At 44.1% G+C, this 25,387-nt stretch overlaps 2 protein-coding genes across 6 annotated transcripts in view; both read right to left on the bottom strand.

Moving 5' to 3' along the window:
* otud7b (OTU deubiquitinase 7B) overlaps window positions 1-21,320 on the bottom strand; it is a 167,327-nt gene extending 146,007 nt beyond the window's left edge. Inside the window, exons 1-7 of one of the 4 annotated variants that reach the window (XM_069715056.1) lie at window positions 21,126-21,320; window positions 4,842-5,088; window positions 4,151-4,321; window positions 3,393-3,617; window positions 2,635-2,736; window positions 2,106-2,233; window positions 471-577 (exon numbers count right to left, since the gene is read on the bottom strand). In XM_069715056.1, the coding sequence (XP_069571157.1) occupies window positions 471-577; window positions 2,106-2,233; window positions 2,635-2,736; window positions 3,393-3,617; window positions 4,151-4,321; window positions 4,842-4,926 (818 nt within the window). In that variant the 5' untranslated portion in view covers window positions 4,927-5,088; window positions 21,126-21,320. Of the gene's footprint in view, window positions 1-470; window positions 578-2,105; window positions 2,234-2,634; window positions 2,737-3,392; window positions 3,618-4,150; window positions 4,322-4,841; window positions 5,089-17,848; window positions 18,207-18,462; window positions 18,755-20,159; window positions 20,431-21,125 lie in introns of those variants that run through there. The other 3 variants (XM_069715059.1, XM_069715058.1, XM_069715057.1) reach the window with 3 other exon arrangements.
* Window positions 21,321-21,718: 398 nt separating this feature from the next.
* On the bottom strand, window positions 21,719-25,193 carry rbm8a (RNA binding motif protein 8A). Of its 2 annotated transcripts, none has more exons than XM_069715008.1 (6): window positions 25,099-25,193; window positions 24,431-24,490; window positions 24,224-24,301; window positions 23,800-23,936; window positions 22,335-22,471; window positions 21,719-22,153 (listed from the first exon to the last, which is right to left on the bottom strand). In XM_069715008.1, the coding sequence occupies exons 1-6, from the start codon at window positions 25,163-25,165 to the stop codon at window positions 22,105-22,107; spliced, it is 528 nt and encodes a 175-aa protein (XP_069571109.1). In that variant the 5' UTR covers window positions 25,166-25,193; the 3' UTR covers window positions 21,719-22,104. The 2 variants fall into 2 exon arrangements, with proteins under 2 accessions (XP_069571109.1, XP_069571110.1); XM_069715009.1 differs by having other exon boundaries at window positions 25,105-25,193.
* Between the last annotated feature and the right edge of the window lie 194 nt (window positions 25,194-25,387).

The raw sequence follows: 25,387 nt of genomic DNA, 5'->3' as shown, positions 1-25,387 counted from the left end.
GCCCAATTGAACTATTTTATCCCCTCTTAAGGTAGCGTGGGGCTAAACAGGAAGTTAGCCGGCCTCTGCTGCCCATAGAGCACGCTCAGTACGCGGGAACGTCTCACCAGACACACAGACATTTACAGAGCAGTAATAGGTTCATCTATTTATTTATCTTCATATAAAAATCAGCAGAAAGTTTTGTTACAGGATTCCTTATGATTAATAAAAAAAAAATTAAAAAAAAATGTGGATTGTAAAAAGTTATTATTAAGAGGAATCTGTGTTTAAAAGATTTTAAATTGTATGTTTTTATGGCTTCACATTCAGTCGATCGTCGCAGTGAATGAGCAGACTGAGTGAACAGCCTCACTTCTGACCGTCAGCGAGCTTGTTTGTTCATGAAATTAAAAAAAAACAACAACAACGTGGCGGTGACTCAGCGCGGCGGGTCGACAGTCGCAGCATTGTCCGGGCCCGGCCCTTACCCGTTGGTGCCGTTGGTGCTGTAGTGGATTCTGGGCTCGCTGGAGGCCAGCTTCAACAGTTCATTCCACTCTTTCTGCCACTCCTCCTCTGTGTACACCAGCCCGGACTGAGGAGAGAGGAAGGACACACACACACACACACACACACACACACACACACACACACACACACACACACACACACACACACACACACACACACACACACACACACACACACACACACACACACACACACACACACACACACACACTTGCCATTTAGACAGGGAGTGTCAAATGTCACAAAAGCATGCACTGACGTTATGGCGTCTCTCCACAAGGTTACATACTCCAGCCTTTACAAAACCCCGTGTTGTTCATGCAGTAGCAAAACAAAACTCTCATCAACATCCTGTTCCATATATGGTCAGAAGGAAGGGAGGCTGTTAATATGTATTTCTCAGAATCCAGCACCACCAGCGGTTCATGTCTGAGCCATTCGTGTGATGCATGCTTGCATGCTGGCTGCACCGTACTCTGTGTTTTAATGCTGACACTGTAAAAAAAAAGAAAAAAAAAGGGGCTAAAGATGTTTGTTTTTGCCTTTTGTAGTAAAGTACAGAGCATAAAACTCGGTCTGGAAGCTGCTATTATTCACAGTGTGAGTATCTAGGTCTGGTCATGCTCCACCGGAGATGGTTTCCAGTCGTTGCGTCCTAATGGACGTGAGCCTCGGGGTTATTTTGAAACTATTAGAGCAGCCTTTAAGGAATCAGCCTTGACCACCATCCAACGGTCTGAACCCGACGACCGCTGCTGGAAATACTTCAGCGGCATTGGACTTGGTCTGCCCTTCAGCGTGGCTAAAGAATAATAATAATAATAATAATAAGTTTGATTTTATGCATTTTATCTGTTCTTATGCATCTCATTCATTTTCCAAATTTTCCAATGTTCCTTTATATTTTTTTTTAATGTGAAACACTGCAGGTAATTTAATAATAATAATGTAATAAAGCAATTAGAGCTGCATTTCTTGTTTAAAAGGTTTTAATAATATACAATTTATATATTATATAATAATAATGACGATAATAAAAATAAACTTTAGTTATATAGCACCTTTTAAACAAGAAATGCAGCTCTAAGTGCTTTTGAGCAAAAATTACATGCAGTGTTTCACATATAAAGGAACATTTAGAAATATAGAAAATAAATAAAATGCAGAAAATTCAACACAAATAGAGTTCAAATATAAAATAAAGCAATATGCATTTTAAAGGCGCGGTAGTTCAAAGTGCTAGTTAAAGGCTAAACCTTAATCCGAAGAGGGTTTCCAGACTGAGGCTGTGGTGGAGACACCAGCGCTTACAGATAATAAAGTCAAACCTTGGGGTAATAATAAAACTTTAAAAACTCTTAAAAGGACTGTCTGGATGCGGTCATCAGTTTGTTTCTAAGGCTGCACAAAGGGACAAAAACTGAGTATCGGCTGGTTTGATGGTAATAAATACAAAGCTGTGTACGTTTCACATGTTTTATTGGGTATAGAAAGCATGTAAAGGCCCTGATTTTTATTCTATTTTTTCCCGCGTGTCGATCACACCGTCCGAACACGGCAATCAGAATAAGTGCTAAGAAGCTGGAACGCACCTCTTTGTTCTGCTGCGTCTGCTGCCACCTCCACCGGCGTTTCAGTGCCTCCCTCTCCAGCCCGTGGTCCATCAGCGCATACAGAGACTTACGCAGCATCAGGTCTCGGTCGTGGAAACCCCACATACCTGCGTTAGAAAAGAAAAAATCAAGCAAAAAAATGGATATATGCTTCTTTGTATTTTTACGGTGTTTAAAAAGACACAAATTCAAATAAACTGTCAAATTTGACATTTTTTTGGTGTTAAATCTGAATATCTTAGGAAGAGAGCAGGTAAATCCTCTGAATATCTCCCCGTCATCTACGACGCGGTCTGGAACGACGCCTGCACATTAGTTCCGGCACTATTAATTTTCCGGACTGGGACTCCTGAGTGGGCCATAAAGGCTAAAAGTGAATGTGGTGCCGCGACGTTGTAAAAGCCAATTAGTCCTCGAGCGAACAATAAAGCGCTCTTAATGAACGCTAATGGAGTGTGAACCTGCTGCTGCGTTCGGGGTCCCGCTTTGAAAGGCCGGTGATACTCACCGAGTGAGGCGGCGTGTAACAGGCAGTTTCCGTCTCCGCTGGTTGCCAGCGGCAACAGACTCTGACAGTTTGAAACCACTTTCGTCCACCAGTTCAGTCGACCTGCAGGCCAAGAAGGAAAAATGAAGTGTTTGAACTACAAATACGGAGAGATGTTGATCCAGAACAACCCAGATGGATAATTAGAAATGTATCAACCCTAGAATTTCAAAGGATGTCTTATGACTGTATTATTTCACATTTTATTTTATTTAATAGGTTATTTTGTTTTAGAATCATACAAATCAGCAAAATGTTTGACATATAAACCTAAAAATACTTGTTTAGGGAACATCTGTAAATTGTAGCGTCGACTGATACTCTACATGTGAGGCGTTTAGGGAACATCTGTAAATTGTAGCATCGACTGATACTCTACATGTGAGGCGTTTAGGGAACATCTGTAAATTGTAGCATCGACTGATAACACGTGAGGTGTTTAGGGAACATCTGTAAATTGTAGCGTCTACTGATACTCTGCATGTGAGGTGTTTAGGGAATGTCTGTAAATTGCAGCGTCCACTGGTAGTTTGCATGTGAGGTGTTTAGGGAACATCTCAAAATTGTAGTGTCAACTGATATCCTGCATGAGGCGTTCAGGGAACATCTGTAAATTATAGCATCTATTGACAGTCTGCATGTGAGGCGTTCAGGGAACATCTGTAAACCTGTAAAAACCCTGAATGTAAAAGCTGGAATGGCGTGTCAGTTTTACTAACCAGCATGCTCCAGGGCCACCATCATCGACTGCTCGATGAGGTCCCTCTCGATGAAGCCACGGAAGTCGTCCCGGTACACGGTGAGGTCCGGTAGTTGGAAAGTGCAGAGGGGCGTGTCCAGAAGCGGCTCACTGCTGCCGGTGCTGGAGACGTGAGAGCGGGCCAGAGACACGATGGTGGAGCTGGCGTGAGAGATGCCCCTCGACAGACGCTTCTCCGTGGCCGCTGAATCACCGTGACGGGTGAGGTGGGGTGGAGGAGGGGGAGGGAAGGTGGTGGTGGTGGGGGGGGGGGACTAGTTAGCAGATTACTGAATAATCTCGGACCAATTAATGAGCGTAGCATTTAAAAATGGTGTAAATCTACAAATGGAATTACACTTTTATTTATTAGGCCAAAAGTAAACTGCATTAGTTTATAAAGGTGATAAAGTTAAAGGTTTTAAAGAGTCCACCTTTAACATCCATGTTGCTTTATTTCTTTTTCTCTATTTGTGTCTACGTTTCTAAATGCTCCTTCATATGCAAAACACTGCTCGTCATTTTCTTGCTGTAAAAGCACTTTGAGCTGCACTTCTTTGTATGAAAGGTGCAACAGAAAATAAAGTGTTATTTCTACTCTGCGGTCATTTTAATGTCTGCAGCTTGTGGTGCTGTCGAACTAAAGTGCTTTAAAAGTGCTGCTTCTATTTATTTCTTGCCCATAAACTCGAATATCAACGAGCGTCTGTCCCGCAACGTAAAATTAACCCTCCTCACCTTGCACCACCTCGTCCTGGCGGTGGAGTAATGGCCGTCCTACCCGGGCCATCTCCTTATCGGCAGGCAGATACGTCTTGTCTTCTGCGAAGGAGTACGTCAGGTTCCCAGCATGCACCTGTCGCAGCTGCTCAAAGTCACTGAGGGCGGCGGTGAAATCCCAGTTCTTGCCTACACGGACAAAAACAACCTCAGAAACCGGTCCGGCGTGACAACCTTCGATCTGTGTCGAGCACAAACGACACGTCCTTTCACGAGTTTAAATATTTACCGTGAGTCAACACAACGGAGTCGCTCTTATCTTATGCAAAGACCGCCGGCGCATTCCTCCACTCAGGGATATATCAGGATTGGAGCACGTTTCTGCTCGCTGCTGCATCGCGTTGCATTTTTAACCCATATTCTTTATCTGCAACTCGTGCTGCTGCTGCTAGGCAACAGGAGCGCTGTTGACTCTCGCTATACCTTCCTTCTGTTAAGTGTTTAATTAACAGCAACAAGCCCGAAGCGCTGGCAAGAGAACCGCCGCCTGGAACATCAGCAGCAGTCAACTTTGTACAACCAACACATCCACTCCTCTTTTTTTTTTTTTCTTTTAAGCTGAGCTGCATGAGGATCAAAGATCATTAAAGGTAAACCTGATTGGACAAAGTTTTCTCTTCAAAGTTTGACAGAGAAAGAAACAACTCACCCTCCAGCAGATCTCTGGCCAATCCCGGTTCGGCTCCAGTGGAACGGACAAAGTCGGACAGGACTGCGTCCATATCCACGGTCATGTGATCATGAATTCACAAGTTGGCGGGTTGTGTCCGAGCATAAAAAAAAAAAAAATGAAGAAAAACAAAAAAGATAAAAGAAAGACGGCGACGGCGCTCCCCGACAGGACAGCGAGGGACGGGAGGAGGTGCGGCGACCTGCAGCTACTCGACCAGCCACACCTGCACAGAAGAGCACGGACAGGAAGCATGAAGCTGCAGGTAGAAACTCATCACAGGTTTAAAAGTCTGCATTTAAAAAAAGATGCTGACAGGAGATGAAGAGAATTGTTGAATTAATGACCTCACTCAAAGCCTGTTTTAATAAATGAACGCCTCAATGGCGGCCCGGCTGCCCGGGAACTTGTTCCACCCGTAACAAGCTGTGACACAAACTGTTTGCTCTGAAATCAGCTGTTATGAATTCAGAGAAGCTGTCAGGGGTCCGTCGACTAAAGTCGTGACTCGTGATCATTTAAAAAATATCTGGACCAGCGATCCGACCTGATGTGTGAATGCACAGAAATGTTCAGGGATTAATAAACGTCTGCACAGAAACCATATAAAACTAAAACCACGATGTCAGACAGAGAAGTGAAATGTTTTGTTGGTGCGTCGCTACTTTAATGAACAAAAGCTGGTGTTAAGTTGGTGGTGCAGCGTTTCACAGTCATTACAAAGGTGCATTAATAATACAGGAATATGCACATGGCTGCAACGACGCATGTGCATGCAAACATGCAAAAAGATTATAATATAATTATAGCAGGACCTATTATATAATCTAATAATAAGAAAGATTATTATTGTGGACAACGTTACGCCCAAACACACCTTCGATTAACCAGGTCTAATCCGTTTGAACCGTTCGGAAACACACCTTATAAGAGCCTGAAATCAACGCTTATCAGCATGGAGACATTAAATGTTAATAATTAGCTGTTATTGTTCATTTCATAACAACTAATAATGACTTTAGACTCAGATGTGCATATTTTTTTTAAAGATGTGTTTGAGTGACGCGAGCTGATGAAACGGCTCCTTTTGAAATCAATTCAGACAGTTTTACTCGTCGGATTTCAGAAGCTGAACCTGAGGAGTCCACAGGGAGGGGGGAGGGAGGAGGAGATGAGGGGAGGGGGAGGAAGGGGGGGAGGGGGTGAAATCAATACAGAAACATTATCAAGACTGGAAGAAAGAGAGTCAGCATCAACGGGCGGTTGACACAAAGGATGCAGAGGGCGATCGATGCCGAAGCAGACAAAAGGCCTGAATCACAGCGGTCGGCTGAAAGGACCAAAAAAAAAAAAAAAAAAAAAAAAGCTTTTACTTTTCGGGGAACATTATTCTGCAGCACGTTCGCACCACTTTCCAAAAAAAGGGCTGCAGCTCATGAGTATTTTTTATTTTAGACTAATCGGCTGTTTTTCCTTCATCCATCATATTTTTTTTATACACGTCCAATATTTTGTTTGTTTTTGTTCGATCTGAGTAAATCTGACGCCGGAGGAGCACGAACGTGTTTTGTTGCGTTTGCTTGAAAAATTCTTTAAACAATTAATAGATTTTTTGTTTTTTTTGTTTAAACAGTTGCACATTAATTTTCTTCTCGATTTACCGACTGACTGTTTCAGTTCTCGTTAGAGCCGGATTAGAATCACTCTCAAACACCTGGTAAATAATAAACTTTACTGATCAATAAACTAATGAAATCTTTTATTTCATTCTATTTAAACCTCTGCTTCCATCTGCTGTTTGGATTTAAACAGTCTAGTTCACGTGTAATAATTTTCGCTGACTTTGCACATCCCAAACAAACAGAATCAGCAAATGAATCATGAAAACTACTTTTTTAATGACAAAAAAAAACCACGCAGCCATTATGCTACCTTGAAGTTTAGAAACAGCTTCATCCAGTTTGGACCGATATGTTTTATTTTATCTTGTGATTTTTGTATCTACCTACAGTCATCTATTCCCATCCGTCCCATGGCTCATCCACCACCCGATGTTCCTGCCTCAGCTCTGACTCAGTGAACCCTTTTCCACTGCGCCTGATGAGTCACGAGTTTACTCTTCTTACACCTCTCTCTCTCTCTCTCTCTCTCTGCCTCCCTCGGTTTCTTTATCTTTATTCTTTTTTTTTAAAGCCGTGTCGGCACGCAGCGAAGGAACAGACTCCTTCACACATTTTGTCCGTCAGTGTTTCTGCAGCAAACTCGGTGAACGCTCTCTGCAGCTCGTCAGCTCTGTGACGTTCAGGTCTACTGATCGCACACACACACACACACACACACACACACACACACACACACACACACACACACACACACACACACACACACACACCAGTGGAACAAAAACCGACTCGCGTCCCATTCAGACTGACACAGAACTGCAGATCGGACTGGATTCTGACCGACCATAACACTGCATGAAAGAAAAAAAAAAAAAAAACCAACAGCAGGGGCGGTGCTGGAGGGAGCGTGTTGCTATAGGTACCAGGAAGAAAGAAAACGTAACACAAACCAGTCCAGGAAGTCCAGCTTGTTATCAGACCCCCCCACCCTCCAAAAAAATAATAAACAGTAAAAAAAAGAAGAAGCTGCACTGCAGTTTGTTCCCCTCTGAGCCTGAAGTTTTATAGTTCAAAGTTATCAAGAGCAGCCGTTATTTTCTCGTCAGCGTCGGTAAACAGAAAACACGAACGCGGTGAGGATCCGTCCACTCGGTTCATTAGTTCATTACAAAACAATTCATCAGCAGCTGTTTCCATAAATGAAGCATTTTTCTGGTTCGAGATTCTCAAATGTGAACGGAGGCCTCCGGTGGACAGATGTGGGGGATTATTGATATCTGATATAAATTTAAACATTTAAAAAAACGTATTCTGTGAAGTAAGCAACCCATGCCCGCCCTGCCCCCCTAGCCCCCCACCCCACCCACGATACAGCATCACGTTAAAGTAATTTATCGGTTCGATTATCCTCAGAAACTCTGCAGACTACAAACATTCATTCTGGAACTGATGGCAGGAAAACAAATTGCAGAAAGGGGCGTTGAAAGTGCCGATCTGAGGACAGCGTGTACCGAGACACCAACAAAAGCCCGGCTGTTGTCACTCCGGGCCGAAACATCAGCCGCTCCCGTGAGCCCGCTCTGATGTGATGTCACAGGGCCCGCCTTCAAACGCTCTTTTTATTTATTTTTTCATCTATTTTTTGAAGGAAGGAGTCCGTACAGTCCCAGACTTGTGTCCCAGAAGACCTTCTGGTGTTACACCATCATATCGGAAAACATCTCTCATTATTTACCGGATCAGATTATTTTTATGCATATTAGAAATAAAGATGAGCAGTGAGTCAGCCATTACGAAGGGAGGGTGCTGCGATCGGTCTTGATTATATAGCTGCTTCCTGTATTGTAATCAGTTTTTTTTTTTAATTTGTTTTTTTTAATGGCGCTATATAACAAAACAAAAAGACATAAGATGGACTTAAAGAACAGAGGATGAGTCAGAACCTGCTGTCATTAAAGCCACAACAGGAACGAATGTTTATCACAAGCAACAACAGGGAAAATGCTCATTATTAAAAGATAAACTGAGGTGGTTTCATATTTTATATTCTATTTTTATGATGGTATTTATCTGGTTGATTGCAGTCGCAGCAACTCTTTGTTATTTTCTTTGTGTTCGTCTCAGTTAAAAGCACGTTTTGTTTGTGTATTGTACGAGATGTAGAAAGTGTATCTTTTCCAACCGCTTTGTGAGCTGCCGTTTTGAAGCCTCCAGTTTGGCATTTTGGTCGGGTGGGGGGGAGGGGGTGGTTGGAACAGGAAGTGACCATATTTGGATGAGTTGGGGAGGAGTCAAGGGTGGATGTGACTGATTAAGCCCCACCCACTGATACCCCAAACATAGCTCTCTTTGAGGCCTGATACCTGATTGATTATAGAACCAGGCTTTTTGAATGGGAGTCTATTGGAGCCAGCCCCTAGTGGCCCTCAGTGGTATTGCACCTTTTTGGACCCAAAGACTACATCTATTTTGGTAAAAAATATGTGGACACCACATGGGGCGTCAACGGCGTCCACAGTGGGTCGTCGGTTTGACTCCCGGCCGGCTGGGCCTTTAATTCTCCTGCTCTTTCCTCACATCTCCAATTTGAACACTAAACTTTCTGAATAACAAAATAAGTCTAATAATCTACCTTACATTTCTTTGCAAATTAGATCAGCAACTTCTGTTGACAGTTTAATTAACAGCTCAAGAATATAAAAGTATTTTTACCTTGTTAACTGTTTTATCCCAAGCTTGTTTTAATAACTGCATTATCGTATTTTATGTTTTTGCTTTTGTCTTCTCCTGTAAAGCACTTTGAGCTAAGTTTATTATTATTATTATTATTATTATTATTAATGGTTACCAGGAAATTACAGTGAGGCGAATGTCCACCTCTTAAGGTCAAGGCTGTCAAACAGAAGAATAAAAAAACATGAACATCTTCATAAAGGATTTTAAAATCTGACATTTATATTTGGTGGCCAAATTAAAAATTCTGTGAGCCAACAAAAAAAAAAAGGGAGAAGAAAGCCCCAGTGTGGTTTACTGGCCACCGTTAACAGGGCTGCTGCCAACGTGGGCCGCTCGGTGATTTGTATCTGGGATGGCTGAGCTTTTGTCTGGCAGGGGGGGCTTACGTAACGGGAGCTGCTGACAACACGTGGGTGCTGAGCCGAGGGCCGGGAGAACGGCCCGGATCAAGGCAGGGAGACGGAGAGGTCAGCGCTGCCCACTGCGTCAGCCCTCGCTGGGCCGGGAGGGTCGCTTCACTGCTGCGACTGGGGACACAAGTTTGTTCTGATCCTCCTCGGCTTATTTATGGAGGAAAACGTTTAAAAAAATTTTTTTTTGTTATAATGCTGCTGTTATGGAACCCGTGCTTTCACATTCACGGTTGTTACCTACAGACACAGCTGACCGATGAGGAGACGTTGGAGGAGCGTTAGTTTCACTTGGACTGGTCTTCACCGGCGTAACGAGGATTTCATTACCGTGAACTCTGGGTGAATTAAGAGCTTTTTCTGAAATTCGTTCGCGAGTTCAACAGTTAGCATATTCATACATCCATTTTTTTTGGGCGTGGCTTCTTACTGTGGCAGGACCAAGTGCAACCAGTGATGACGGTTTGTGAACGTTATGAAGCCTCCAGTTCAGATTCTGTCCGTCACCATCTTTGCTAGTTCGGAGCGGTTCGGAGCAGGAAGTGACCATATTTGGACAAGCTGGGGGAGGAGCCAGCGGTGGATCTGACCGATCTGATTGGAAACCTGACGATACTACGTCCCGCCCACCGATAGCTGTAACCTGACTGCACCACAGGCCTGTCAATCAAACAGACACGCCCCCAAAAACAGGTCTTCTTGAATCTTCTTTTCTAATGAATGAGGGATTATTTTCAGATGGACCTCCAGAAAACTAATAAGAAGGAGTGACTTTAGCTAACAACACCGAGATAACTGATGGACACATTTTATTCACTTTGGATTTGATGAGAGAAGTTGAATGGGAGTCTATGGAGCCGGAGGCTTTTTGGAGCCGACCTCTAGTGGCACTCGCTGGTATTGCAGCTTTCAAGACACTTCATTTTTCAGACCCGGAAGGTACGAACACTTTTATATCCAGTCTGTTGACAACAACAAACAAAATCAGCTGGCTGCCCTCCTTGCTATTAATTTGCAATGGGTTCATCGGGTTCTCTGGAAACTCTTTGTTTGCAAACCACAACTTATAAAAATATCTTCGCTCAACGTGACAGGAGCAGAAGTGACTTATAAAAATGCCAAATAAAGATGTAATAAAGTAAACGATGGGAACCAAAGATGATTTATTGAATTTGTTTGTCTGCCAAAAAATTGCAACTTTATTTACGGGAACAGCACATGTAGACAACTTGGATTTACTTTGAAGTGCAGACAAACAATGATGTCATCTTGGCACTGAAACACCTGCCAATTATCGTGGAGTGATTTAGATGACGGGCCGGGCCTTTTCTCAACAACCTGCTTCTCCACATGTCTGTTGATCAGAGCACCATCAGTAGGTCTCCCGTTAAAAGAGGGAAACGGGGTCACGCACCGTCTCCGGTCACCGAGGTTTCATTCATGGTGTGCAACGCGAGCTTTCCTTCACATTTAAGGAGGTAAAAGGAGCCGAGGTCAGAGAATAAAAGGAGTATGACACACCTGACAGTGACCTCACCCGAGACCCTGCGATGAAACTTTATCGAAATGAGGGCGACTTCCTCTTTAACGGTTAACACATGATGGATGACCACGTCGGTAAATGTGTCACTTCTATTTCAGTCCGATCGCATAAAGCTTCCCCTGTGATCTCAGGGGATGCAAACGCACCCTCTCGGCCTCGCAAGAAGTGGGTGAGTAATGAGATAAAAAGGCCACAAAGGTAAGCAGAAGAAGAAAAAAAGCAGCTCGAACTGGAGCGATAAATCAGACAGCTCATGTAAATGTGGGACGGTAAATAGCTTGAAATGCTGGTGCAGAAATGATAGTTGATACAAGGCTGGATGAGAAGAATAAAAACCACAGATTACCATATTTTAGACTGAAAATCCAGAATGTTTGATACCAGCACTCGTTCCTTTTTTAATACTAATTATAGAATCTGTTTTAGCAAGAAAATGACATCACGGTACAAATCTTTTGTTTAGAGGGGGAGAGTGTAACCCAGGTTGTTTTTTTACCGATTTACAGATGACCTCCGAAAGCCTCACACGGAAGCTGTCAGCTAGATTGCTTACAATTTACCAAAGGTCCCTAAACGCCTCACATGCAGATTGTCAGTGGACGCTACAATTTACAGATTTTTTTTTTTTTTGGTACTTGTTAGAACTGAACAGATTCATTAAAATATTGAAGTTCGGTACCGAACAGCGCAAGTAAGTTCAAGGAATTGGATCATTTTTACTGTAATGCAGCCTTTGAAGATGATATCTAGTCTAATAGATATGCCCCCACCCCCGACCCCATAACTTCATAGAGCATGGAAAAGTTAAAGTCTTTAAGATTGTATATAAAGAAATAAAATTGGAAAAGCTCATTAAAGTCTCGAATATCTTGATTGCCCCACTGACACTAATAAGGATTTTGGAGGGATACTGTCAGACGTAGTTCTCCATCAGCTCTGTTCATGTCTCAGTTATAAATCTAATTTGCAGCATATCGTCCCCCCCCAAAAAAAAAAAGGAAAAAAATCCCCCAAAACAACTGCAGAAAAGCCCGAAGCAGAGCAGTCGCTTCCTTGTTAATTCCTCCTCTCGGTGAGTCAGTGTCTGTTTTTAACTGCTCCAGAAATAGAGGAAGGAGTTCAGAGCGAACGATCGATCGCAGCGAACACCTGACCGCTGAATAAACCAGAGGAACAACAACAAAGGTGTGGTTTCTTTTTCTGCCCGTCTTCATCCGTGGGAGTGCAGTAATCTGGTTACTGACGGAGGGCCGGTCGGCCTCATTACATAACAGCAGCGCTGCAGCTGGGAGAAGCAGGCTGATCAGAGTTTAACCCCCCCCCCCGGACCTTTAACCGGTCCTTCCACAACTTATACTCTCATATCAACGGGCCGTCGCTGCTTCTGGAACCCGGCGGCGTAAATCTCAGCTGCAGGAAGAGCTGCTTCGCTGCCCCGACAAAACACGCAAACAGGTTAAAAAAAAAAAGAAAGGGCTTATCAGCGGACCCTGCAGAGGAAGAAAAACCGCAGAGCGGAGAGCGATCCTCTCAGCGTATAGCTCCTCCGTTCAGGAGGTTTCTCAGAATAATACATAACTATACGGCTCAAAGAGAGAAGAAAGAAAAAAAAGAAGCAGAAGACATCTCACAAAATTTGTGTCATTTTCTGCACCATCGGTTTTCTCTTCCGGGGGGCAAGTGAACGCATCGCGGGGATAGCGTAAGGCACATCACTTTCCGAGGGGGATTGCGTAACACCACGGCATACGATGAAGCTTTGCATTGCAGAGACCCGCCCTCCAGCTAATGTTCGGCCGCTGCAGACAAAAGGCCGCGTCCCATTCTGCTCTCCATCTACCTCATTTATGAAGCACTTTTAAAGGAGGGGAAAAAACAACAACATAGATTTACAAGTAAATAATAAAAGAAAAGAAAAAGAGCAAACAACAGGAATATTTATGACGCTGTTCTCCTTTTGTTTTCTTTCTGTCGCTATGGGTTCACGTCTCATGAATCAATACGGCAAATTGGAGCGTGATCATTTCCCGGGTCGAAAAAGGAAATATACTAGTAAGCTGGTTCATTGGAGAGAAATCAATAACGCCCCACTGAAACACAGAACGTCCAGCGAGCCGGTGCCGACGTGAGTTACAGGAACCGCCGGACCGTTTCGGGTCCATTAGTTGAAGAAAGAATCCAGAGGAAGCTTTTCGTCTCTAAGTGGGAACATTGAACACCCCCCCCCTTCCTCCCCACCCCACCCACCGATGTAGCTGCAGTTATCTTCCTCCCAAATAAGGGCATTCATTATTTCTCACCACTCGGCCCACACGGCAAGAAGTGTCAAGTCTGCAAACAAGTCAGGAATCTACGAAGCAAACAAAAAAAAGAAAAAAGGAAAAGGGCGAGATCAGCCTCCCCTGCGAGGAAAATTAAAATACATTTTCAGCCCTGATGAAGGCTTAAACCACCAGCTGTGTGTGTGTGTGTGTGTGTGTGTGTGCGTAACGGTAAGACAACACCACCAGCCCCCCCCCCCACACACACACACACACACACACACAGCTGATGTCAGAGATTCCACACCATGCCTGCCCTCTCCGAGGCCGCTGGAGCCGGTCTCGTCCTAAAGCTGTCCAGTCATCAAACAAAAATTTGCCAAGTCTGACTTCCCTCCCTCCAACCCCCCCCCCTCCCCCATACTGCTCACGGACGGTTCGACCCGCTGCTTCATTGTTTGTTACACAGAGAGACGACGGATCCGAACTGAATCTCTGAAGTTCATTTTGGTCTAAAAATAGTTTCAGAGGAAAAAGAAAACCCTGGAAAACAGGAGCGACGAAAGGAAGGAAAGACGTCGAGGGCTGTTTCAGGTCTCTGGACGTCGATCCGTACGTCTAACGACCAGCTGAATCAGAGCGACCTCCCGTTTCATGCAGTCTAAAAATACTTCAGCCGTAATCACAGTTTAAACATAGAAACTCTGAGTTCACCAGCAGCTGACGGCCGACATCAGCGACTCAGGGAACGCCCGACGGCTCCATCAGAGACGCTCGTGTGTCGGTGATGTCATCTGCTGTCTGACAGATCCATGACTCCCCCGCCCCCCTCCTCCACCCCCTCCGCCCCTCCCTCCTCGTTATGTTCGTTAACAGAAAAGAGAAGTATTTTCCGTGTGAAAGAGGCCACGTCTGAACTCAGGACGGCATTTTTAAAAGGAACGGGAGGAAGTCGAGGGGGACGAGACCGGTGAAGTCCAGAGTTGTGAGGAGCTACGATTGGTGTTGTTGGGGACCCTGTTGCCATGGCGCCACAGTTCAGGTGTTTTCACCTCAAGACGCCTCAAAACGTCCCGGTAGAACTCGGTGTTGACAGTCTGATGGCCGGCTAACAAATATCTAGTTTCACTAAAAAAAACAGCTAAACTCAAGCTAAGAACCAGCTAGCAACGCTAAGAACCAGCTAATGAAGCTAAAAAACAACTAATTTGGCTAAAAAACAGGAAATCGTCAGTTATTAAATAGCTAACAAACAGCTAACGATGCTAAAATCTGAAGTTTCTTTGCTCCAGTTTCAGGTCCAACGGCTGAAATCAGAAACCTTCAGTGGTCACAAGGAGGTGAAACAGGTGCAGATGTTGATGGAGCGATGTAACATCTGTAGTCTCCTTCACTGGTTCACCAGTTGATGACAGCCGAGTCCGAGCAGCTGAAACCGTGTTATCAAAGTGATGATGTCATCGTGGGGCCGACAGCACCGTCCCTTTAAAACACGAAACTACAAACTCAACGTTTTAAGAGAAAAAAAAAAATCCTGACCAAACAATTCATTTAATCAACTACAAAAATAACGAGTAACGCCCTACAAATATGTTAAATAACATAAATACATATTATAACAGGAGAGAGTTGATGTCATAAATCATCCTGCAGTTTCAGATCGAGAGCTGGAAAGTTGTACATTTATTTGTTACCGGGCCTCAGAGCCTCTAGGCTGGTGCTGGGGGGGACGGGGGGGCAACCACCAGTCAAGGAGTGCTAATTAACCACCACATGAAGCGGTGGTGGGGGGCGGGGGGGCTTCAGGGGAACGTAAGTGGCATTCCTACATTCCCCACAGAGACCTCAGCACATTGTGCTCAGTGTGACTGAAACAGCAGAAAATGTAATGAGGCTATTTGATCCCCGAGGCGAGGGGGGGGGGGGGGGGGCTAATCTGCCATCAATGCATCACTGTTTCACTTAGAAAAAACCCACAACAAGACGTGAAGGGTCGACGGTGTCGTTCAGACGATGTTATTGATTTTTTTTTTTTTTTTTGCCTTTGTGAAGAAATGCAATGCAAAAGAAACGTCCAGCTTATTATTATTATTATTATTATTATTATTATTACAGGTCACAAAAGGGTGAAACTCAGCGACGTCACGACTGAACAGATATAATTAAGAAGATTAAGCTAAAGACTGCAGGATTCTCCACGTGGGGCCACGAATGACCAAAAACTGCAGCGATGCTTCCAGGAAGTTTTGCGGTGGCGATAATTAATACGAATCGAAGCAATTTCTGCAATATTTACAGGAGCTTGCAATTGTTTTTGTTTTTTTTATTCCCTCGATTTTTCCATAAAAACTAAAAAAAACAAGGTCGTCAGCAGAAGCTGTGCTTTTTCTAATAAAGTCAACTTTAGACATACAGAGATGAAAATATTGTTTCACAGTCCCAAAAATAAAAAGCTTAAAACAAGAAAAGTATATAAATTTGTATAGTTTCTGCAGGAATTAAAACTGCCCAATGAAATGCTTATTATCAAAGGAAGTGATGACATCACTATGTTAAAGTTTTAAACACGTCCAGTCGTCAGAGACGTCTCTCTGTTTGTGTGACAGAAGGTCTGTGTGTTGAATTAAGATGAATTAAACAGCATCTAACGCTCTTATTTTGAAAGTCTCAGAGTGTCTGTGCTGGAAAGCTGCAGCACTGTTTTATTTCTTTGATGTGCATCATGATCATTATCACAGGAGTTGATTACATATCCATCTTTATCATGTTTGGCTTAAGGAAAAAAATCAAATACAATTTTTATCCACTTGCACTTTTTCCTAATTCCCTCTATTTTAGCACAAAAAAAACTCGCTTAAAACAAATTACATCCCATTTTTTCAAACAGTTTTGATCGCTGAACACTTTTGATCATAAACACAAGAAAATAAAATGAATCTTTGTTGTATTTTTTTGTCAGTTTTGTGCTAAACAGTTAAATCTAAATCCCTCCGTGTCTCCGTATATTCTCCCAAACACACGTGACTCTTAATGTCACAGGCAGGTCGGCCATGATGCCAAAATAGCCCGTTTTGTTTGGTATATAAACAATGCGTTGATTATTACATAACTCACATTTAAAAAGGCAAAGAGGAAATGACTACTGCTTTTAATTTGCATATCAACCCCTCGAGGAATCTGGGACATTTTCTGAAGACGCCAACTTGATCTTGAGGTTTGAGAATTATTGCTTCCACTGCAAGAAGACTGCTTTAAAAAAAAAAAAACTGCTGGAATATATAAAAAAGAAAAGAAAAAAAGAACACATGTATGGCTTTTGGCGAGTGCCACGTTACGAGACTTACATGGTTTTTTTTTTAAGCGTTGGAGATCGAGTGCTGCTAAGTCAGCCTGAATGTGAAGCCGACCGAGCTTCGGCCAGATCTGCAGCCGGCGGCTCAACGAGCGCTGAAGCTGGTGTGACGTCACCGCGGGCGACAGGCTCCTCGTTAGGGGCCGTGTGGGATTACTCCTGCTGCGCCGGATCAACGGGGCGGCGGTGACCGACGGCCACCGGTCTCAACAGGAAGCTCCAGGCTCCCCCCCCCCCCCCCCCAGATTCCCAAAATCTCATTATTCACCCGCTACGACGCTCTGAAGTAAAACTTTTACCAAATGCTGGCTGATTTAACGACTGCCCACACATCCAATTAAAAACTCCCCCCTGATGTTTTCTGGAGTCTCGACCATCAAATCTGAAGAAACTTTATCAGAGAAGATGGTGATATTAGTTTGGGTATCATCATCATCATCATCATCTTATTAAATCTCTTTTAAGATTCCACAATAAGAGTTTTCATGCGTGTTAGAGGGGGAGAGTGTAACGCAGCTGCGGTTAACAGACGTCCCCTAAACGTCTCACATGCAAGTTGTATCCTTCGGCGGTACAATTTACAGACGTGCCCTAAACGCCTCACTCGGAAGCTATCGCTCGATGTACGATGTAACGTTACTGCAGATATTTGAACCAAAAAATAAAATGAATTTATGTCAGATTTATTCAAGTTGTAGCCGACGTGATTTTTATGTCTCTTTAATGCTGCTGTGATTTACAGCAAGACATTTTTTTCATAGAACCAAATCGGCCACCTTTGCTGCAGGTGCATTGATCAAAAAATTATTACCGACATAATCGGAAAAAAAAAACTCTTTAGATTTATGACAACATACTATAAAACAAACATCCTAAGTCGGGCTGTGAGGATGTTGACGTGTCCTTTCATGCTTTTTTTAACTACCTGGATTTGTTATTATAATGTACAGCAGATAAAACGCAGGTTCCTGCTGCTGGTAAGTAGAATTATTATCTGTGCGTGTGCGGAGGGATGAAACGGTGAAAATGCAGAAAGTAACCGATACCACGAGATCTCATTACCGCGGCTTCTCTCGCGCTCTGCGTTGGATGATCATAGCTGCTCAGCCGGTATCCGTACGGCTCCATCTTCCCCTCGTATTAACGCTCCCCTGCAGACGCTTCGGATCGGACAACGTGACTGTATTTATACGCGACCGTGATCCGGCCTGTACGACCTGCTGGAGTCTCGCTGGCACCCGAAGGTGGACGTCACAAAAACAACCGGCTGATTGCTGTGTCACAAGACTGGCAGGCAACCAGCTCGTTGCAGAGGGGGTCGGGGGGAAGGTGGGGGGGAAGGTGGGGGGGGGGGGGGCTCGCGGAGAGTTTTACGAGAACGCGGAGACCTTCTCGGAGACAAGCCACCTATTGATCACCGTCTCGCTGTGGCGGCGTCGGCTCGTTTCCTCTCTCGTTCCACATCTGTTCCTGTCTTTTACGAGCCGTGACGGATGAAGACACAGACGTGTGTCCGTGTTGCATTTATGATATGTCTTGATAATAACCCCCGCCCCCCCTCCCGCCGAGAGGAACCGGTCAGGAGGATCAGCTCGCGTCTTATCGGCTGCAAAATTGAGTGGAACGAACACGCTTGCGTTTGTCCCACTAACCTGAAGAAGCACTCAGCTACTTACTTATTAATCTCTCCATGTTTCAGAGGATCCTGATGGGAATAGCTTCTTCGGCCAAATGGGCCGGGCTCTGTAACCGACACTGGATCACACACACACACACACACACACACACACACACACACACACACACACACACACACACACACACACACACACACACACACACACACAGAGCTAGAGAGCAGCTGTTTTGGGGGAACCCAGCACGAGAGGAATTTAAATTTTCATACCCTGAAGCAGCACAGTTATCTCGTGAAACGCGATATTCACCGAAGACACTCTCAACAGACGCAGATGTCCGGCACAAAAAAAAAAAAAAAAAAAAAAACAACTGGACATGTTAAAGGACATTTATAGTAACGACGAGACAGAAACTTTGAGAGACCAAACGTGTTCCCCACCAGAGAGACAAGCAAAGTAAAACTAACAGACACGCCCCCAAAAACAGGTCTTCTTGAATCTTCTTTTCTAATGAATGAGGGATTATTTTCAGATGGACCTCCAGAAAACTAAGAAGAAGGAGTGACTTTAGCTAACAACACCGAGATAACTGATGGACACATTTTATTCACTTTGGATTTGATGAGAGAAGTTGAATGGGAGTCTATGGAGCCGGAGGCTTTTTGGAGCCGACCTCTAGTGGCACTCGCTGGTATTGCAGCTGAAGACACTTTTGCATCGGAACCGTTTTTTTAAACCCGGAAGCTACGAACACTTTTAAGATTCAGTCTGTGGTGAAACTACAAACTTAAACTGACTATTCAGATAGAAATATTCTTTATTCATCCTTTTGGGGAGGGAAAGAATCGAGTCACTATGAACTGAGGCTACAGCGAACTGCTTCCAGCCGCACATTTGAATACCGTCGGAAAATTACAGGCCACAAATTTACATTTGGATCAGCAACATTCAAATGGTTGAAAAGAAAAAAAATCCAATTGCATTAACTAAACAAACAAAAGCAGTACAATATTGCGGTCGGCTCTGACCAGACTGATCATCTATAAAAAAATGTAGAATTACTGTTTTTGTTACGTTGAAATTATGTCATGATATTTTTTGGGTGGGCGGGGAGGGGGAGGTGGGGGTGGGTCTGAGCTGCAGAGGGAAGGATGCTACACCCGGCTTTAGCATCACAGCCTCCACAGCGTCTGTATGAAACTCAGCTTCTCGCCACAGTGAAAGTCAAATCCCACAACTGACAGGCAGCGTTAACACAATCATTATCACGGCTCGCTGAGAACAGACAAACCAAGTAACACTACTAATCCAAGTGCTGTACTTAAATACACGTTTCGAAGTACTTTACAGGAGTATTTCCGTTTGATTCGACTTAATATTTCCACTTCTCTGTTTTTCTGAAGGGAAATATTCGACTTTCTTTCTACTCTGCAACATTTATTTTTACGGGTCAGATATCCGAGTTGTTAACAGCTCCATTAAAGAGCTCCAAATATGAACTTCCATCAACCTTATAAGACGATCTTCCAGCAGGTCCTTTAACAACATAAAACTTCAGGTCCTTTAACAACATAAAACTTCTACCTGTGTCCTTACTTTTTTTATGTTTCTTATGCATCTCATGTCTTTTCTATATTTCTAAATGTTCCTTTACATCAAACACTGCCTGTAATGTGTCGTGCTGTGAAGCACCTTGAGCTGCATTTCTTTGTATTGCAAATAAAGTTTATTATTACTTGTTTTTGGTTTCCTACGTTGACTGTCTGTCCTGGTGTCCCAGCAAACAACAAAAGAGTCCACAATAATTAATAATTCAAGGAGAAGCCGTAACGCAATCCTTTTTTTTTTTCTTCCCTCATCGTGGTTGATGTTGGAAATGACTGAAAATATCCAGAGTCCTGGTTTCAACATGCATCTGTACCACCAGAACAAGTGAACGGACCCGACTTGATTCATCCACGTCCGCTTTAACGAAACGTGGTGATTACACGCCGAGTTAAGAACACGTGAGTGCGTGTAAACACTTTAAGGAAACGTTACATCACACACGCACCTGAAATGAATTGTTTTTGTTTTTTTTAAAAGAAAACAACAACCGGGCTTTGTGTAATCTGGATCGTGACTGCTCATCTGCCCCCCCCCCCCCCCAAAAAAAAATAATAATAATAAAAAAATGCATGAAGTGATGGAGGAAAATAAAAAGAAGTGGTGTTATGTAGCTGACAGCTCGTGAAGCTAACACCGACTCGGTCTCTGTCCGAGGCGGACACGAGCAGCTGATCGTCCCTCAGAGACGTGTTGTGGACTCCGAAGCAGATACGAAGCAGAATATCAACGAACAATACACACGCTTACATAAACGCGTATGAGGCGTTCAAACGCATGCGAGGTGGTGGTGGTGGTGGTGGGGGGGGGGGGGGGGGGGAGGGGGGGGGGGGGGCAGGCACGGTTTTTACACACAACTTTATCTCGCACGTAGTAGGAAAATCTAATGGTCCCGTTTGGAGCCCGGTTGCATGAACGCTCCCCACCGAGAAGGGTCGTGTATTTTGTTCCGGAGACGGAACCGGAACGGGTTTTTTTTTTGTGGGTTAGCAAGTGGCTACTTCAAGCCTGGCTAATCAGTAAGCTAACGTTAGCTAAACGGAGTCCCCCCCCCCTCCCCTCCCCCCCCCCCCTCCCCTCCCCCCGGTACCGCTTACCTTCAGCGGCCTCGCAGATGTTCTTCTCATCGCCCCCATTTAGTTTCCCGGCGAGTACCGACTCCTGAACGGCGCGTCCGTTTCCAACGCCAACGGTTTTTAACTTTTTAGCATCTTCACGCGCAGAAGTTGAGCGTGAAGCCCCGAACCGGACCGACACCGACAAACTAAATTCTCCACCACTTACAACAACAACGTCAACCGAAGGGGGTTTTGGGACCCGCCCCCTCCCCCACTCCCTCTCCCCTTCCAGGAACACCTGACCAATCAGAGAGGGGAGTTTACGGAATCGACGTTTACGCGAGCCAATGAGCACGCGCGGTGACTTTGACTGACGTTCCCCAGCAGAGTAAACCACCCAATGAGAGCGACGGAGTAGCAAACGGCCACCCCCCCCGATTGGCCGCGGAGGAACGAGGGGCCAGAGGTTTTGTCCGAGCAGCCTATGAGCGCGTCACAGAGGCCCCGGAGTGACAGGTGCTTTGGAGTTGACAAAATAGCCGGGGCGTCACCAATGCCAGGGTGAGGTCATCCAAGATGACGTAAACCCCACGTCATTAACAATGCTAAATAAAACACAAACAGGGCACAGGTTTTACTCTTTTAAAAAGTTTTATTCCCCCCCACCCCCCACAAGTGATGTAAAACAAAAAAAGACAACAGCAGAATAAAAAACAAATGCACGGAGCAAACTGAAACAATATTTTTAAGGAATCATGAAAAACCATTAAACATGTATTACAAGTTGGTGTTGAAAGCTTAAAAAAAACAAAACAGTTTTTGTTAACAGATCCAAAATATACTTCTGTAGCAGCCACATGCTGCTGAGCCAATTTATTCTTCTGGTGTTCTCTACATTTGAAAAAATACACAAGTATATGGCGTACAAGGTGTTGCTGAAAAATATCGTACAAATTAAGAGAAATTAGCTCCTTATGAGAGGATGAGAAGTCGATGAACTGCCAGCCTCCTCCTCCGTTCAACGGCGCCTCCTGTCGGGACTCCTGCTGCGTCTCCGTCCGCCGGCCCTGCAGGCAAAACACATGTCAAAGTGGTGCGTTCGACGACGTCGAAAAATCACGTAAATCCAGAACACGTAGTTTTAGCGCCACAATTTCTATAGCTTTTAACCATTAAGATGACAAAACATAAAAGGGCTGAGTTGCCAATAAATATCTGAAAAATATGACAAACTTGGACCAGCCTCACCTCCTCTTGTTCTTGGGAGGCCCTCTGACGAAGCCCCAGTCCACGCTGATAGGCTGGCCCATCATGTCCTGACCGTTGAGCCCCTCCATGGCTGCCTGGGCCTCTTTGTACGTCTCATACTCCACCAGCGCGTAGCCCTGTGGACAGGCATCAGGAGGGTCTTTACAAACAAACAAACAAAACAAAACAAAAAATGCCTCCAGCCGAGCCCAGAAAACGTATATTACTCTGTCTGACTGGTGTGATGACCCGTCTGAAGGCACAAACACTTGAACCTTTCATGTCTCTGAAGCGTAAAAGAAAAAAACCCAGTTATCTGCATGAGTCATGTTGGTTTTCCACACAGACTGAAGAGTTTCAGGTCAACGCTGCGTCGTTCTCACTTCAGAACTAAAACAATGCTGCCACCTTGTGGCTGAAAGAAGGGAAGGCGTTTCTGCAGCAGAAAATCCACGATGGACCAACATGTGTAAAACATACGGCAGATGTACAGACAACCAAACAGTTTGATAACTTTTATTCTGTTTTTCTTGGCATGTCAGTATCTTCTGAAATTTTACCAACATCACAGGTAAAAAAAAAAGAAGAAGAAAGAAACGGACTTCAGTAAGATTTGTGCCCATAAAACCAAGTCTGTCTTTATTCAGGCTAAAAATGACTTGTAGATATGGACGGTTCTGATTCTATTCTGGGCCTTGAACGCATCATACATGGCTGACTTTGTGGTGCCGTTATTAATATGTAACGCTGCTGAGTGTTGCGTAAACTGCTGCAGAACATCAGTGCCTGTTTGTGCATCTAACTACGTATTAGAAAATACTTTTTTTTTGCTTCTTAAATCACAGAATAACAGATACACTATAACTTACATCAGACTGTTGACCAACCAAAATATAAATCAAACCAGTCAAAAGTATTTATCAGATTTCTTTATAATTTGTCAGAAAAAGCTTTTACTGCACGCCGTGTTTTGAAGGGAATCTACTACACTGCTCACGTGTACTTGCAATGTTGATGCTGCAATATTATTTACCGTTAAAGGCTTTTCTAACTCACAACACAGTAAACAAAATAAAAATAGAACGGATTACATTTCTTTTATTGTACCAATAACACAGAAGCTCTCCAGAATGAGCTTGAAGACATCAGGACAGCAGAAACACTGAACATCTTCCACCACAAACTAAAAACACACCTCCTCTTCCTCCTCCTCCTCTTCCTCCTTCACAGTAGAACTTTAGTACCTTAAAATAGAACTTACTGATAGAACTTTGTAGTTTGACTTTCTGGAAGAAAATTGTATTTTCTTGATTCTTGTTGTTCTGGTTTTGAACCCTCATGGTTGAAATGAACTTATTGTAAGTCGCTTTGGATAAAAGCGTCAGCTAAATGAAATGTGATGTAAAATTAAAGGGACACAGTGAAACTCACAAACTCGCTACCGGCCGGCGGTTCTCGGTCTCACCTTGAGGTAACCGGTTCTACGGTCCAGGTTGAGGTGCAGGTTCTTGATTTCTCCAAACTCGGAGAACTTGTCGTGGATGTCCTCCTCGGTGGCCTCCTCGTGGACGCCTGTCACGAACAGGATCCAACCCTCCACGGCTGCAGGAGGACAACGAAGAAGTAGAACACCACAAACATGCTATTACATACGAAAATAAAATACAGTCACAACTTGGATCGAAATGTTTTTCCATCTTGCAACTAACGATTTTTTTATTTGCAACCAAATGGTCATGCGGACCATCACTGAAAATGTGTAGGTTGCTCTGCATGCAAGACCTCCTAAAAATATCTCTGACTTTAACAACTTTAATGAACAGGAAGTTTAAAGCTGTATTATTGGCTTGCATTTAATTAAATGATGAAATATGCACCGCAGCACTTACATCTCTGAGGGCCCGGCTCGTCCCCGTCTTGTTCCACAGTGTCGTAGTTCTCTTTGATTCTGGACCGAGCTCCTTCCTCTGGAAACACACCACAAACATACACATATATATACACATACACATACACATATATATATATATATAAAAACACTCCTGAGTAGCCTGACAAAGACTGTATGAATAAATATGACCGCTGTGGACGCTCACCTGATCCGAAGCCTCGTCCCTTCCTCTTCTTGGCCTTCTCCTTCAGCTTGTGGATGCTCTCTGAGGAGACAAACATCAGCCGGTCAGAGGCTCTTCATGCGGCCGGAAGTCCGCAGGTTCAACCGTCTAATATTTTAGTCAACTTTTATTATGTATTTATTTATTATTATTGAACTAAACTCATTGTTTAGAGCCGCCGGACTCAGTTAAACTTCGCATCCACATGAACACGAAGCTGGAGTAAACAGATGTTGCGCATGCGCTCCTCGGTAGTTTTGCCGGTTAAAAAAAACAACACAATTAGCTTTTTAGCTATTAGCGTGCTAGCGGCTAATAGCACGCCTTCAACGTTCAGTCGGTGTGATCTTAAACACACTCGTGAAGAAACGTCCTTCCCGCTGGAAGTCTGCGTGTGAACGACAGCCGTGGTCCGGCCAACGTCCGGCCAACGTCCGGCTAACGTCCACCGGTCGATTGATTGAATGAACGAACAGGACGCCGTTAGCTTAGCTTGTTAGCATCCCTCGGGCCTGCGACCACGCAGTCCGACCTCCTGCTGCGTTTCTCGGCCGCGTCGCGTCGAGATACGAGGCCTCAACATTTACACATTAACGCGGACGCCGGGCTCGAGCAGCACCTGCCGCTTCCGAGAGAAATGTAATGGTTACCGTCACCATCCTCATCCATAGGAAAGTCCTCGCCTCCCGCTTCATGAAGGTCCAACACGTCCGCCATGATGTCTCCGTCGATGCTTCTTCTTCTTCGTCTTCTTCGTTTCTGACTTTATTGGTAAACCAACTCGAGGTGCGCACAGCGCCACCTACCGACCCGGAGGGTGGAGGCTCAGGGCGACAGTGCCTTAAATAATCCTCATTTTAAAAGATAAATAAATAGCTTTAAGGATAATTACAAAAAAAATAAAATAAATAACTATGACATATTATATATATATATATA

Source organism: Brachyistius frenatus, unplaced genomic scaffold, assembly GCF_029030835.1.
Source record: "Brachyistius frenatus isolate BFR_SWC_R1_liver_20210118 unplaced genomic scaffold, ASM2903083v1 Contig_137, whole genome shotgun sequence".
In the NCBI taxonomy this organism is placed as follows: domain Eukaryota; kingdom Metazoa; phylum Chordata; class Actinopteri; family Embiotocidae; genus Brachyistius; species Brachyistius frenatus.
Note: the sequence above shows the minus strand (reverse complement) of the source record. Positions and strands in the feature narration are given on the sequence as shown.

Coding starts and splice junctions, on each gene's coding strand:
- rbm8a (XM_069715008.1), bottom strand. CDS start 25,165: ATGGCGGACGTGTTGGACCTTCATGAAGCGGGAGGCGAGGACTTTCCT. Junction 24,302..24,430: donor GGGACGAGGCTTCGGATCAG/GTGAGCGTCCAC, acceptor GTGTGTTTCCAG/AGGAAGGAGCTCGGTCCAGA. Junction 23,937..24,223: donor CGAGCCGGGCCCTCAGAGAT/GTAAGTGCTGCG, acceptor GTCCTCCTGCAG/CCGTGGAGGGTTGGATCCTG.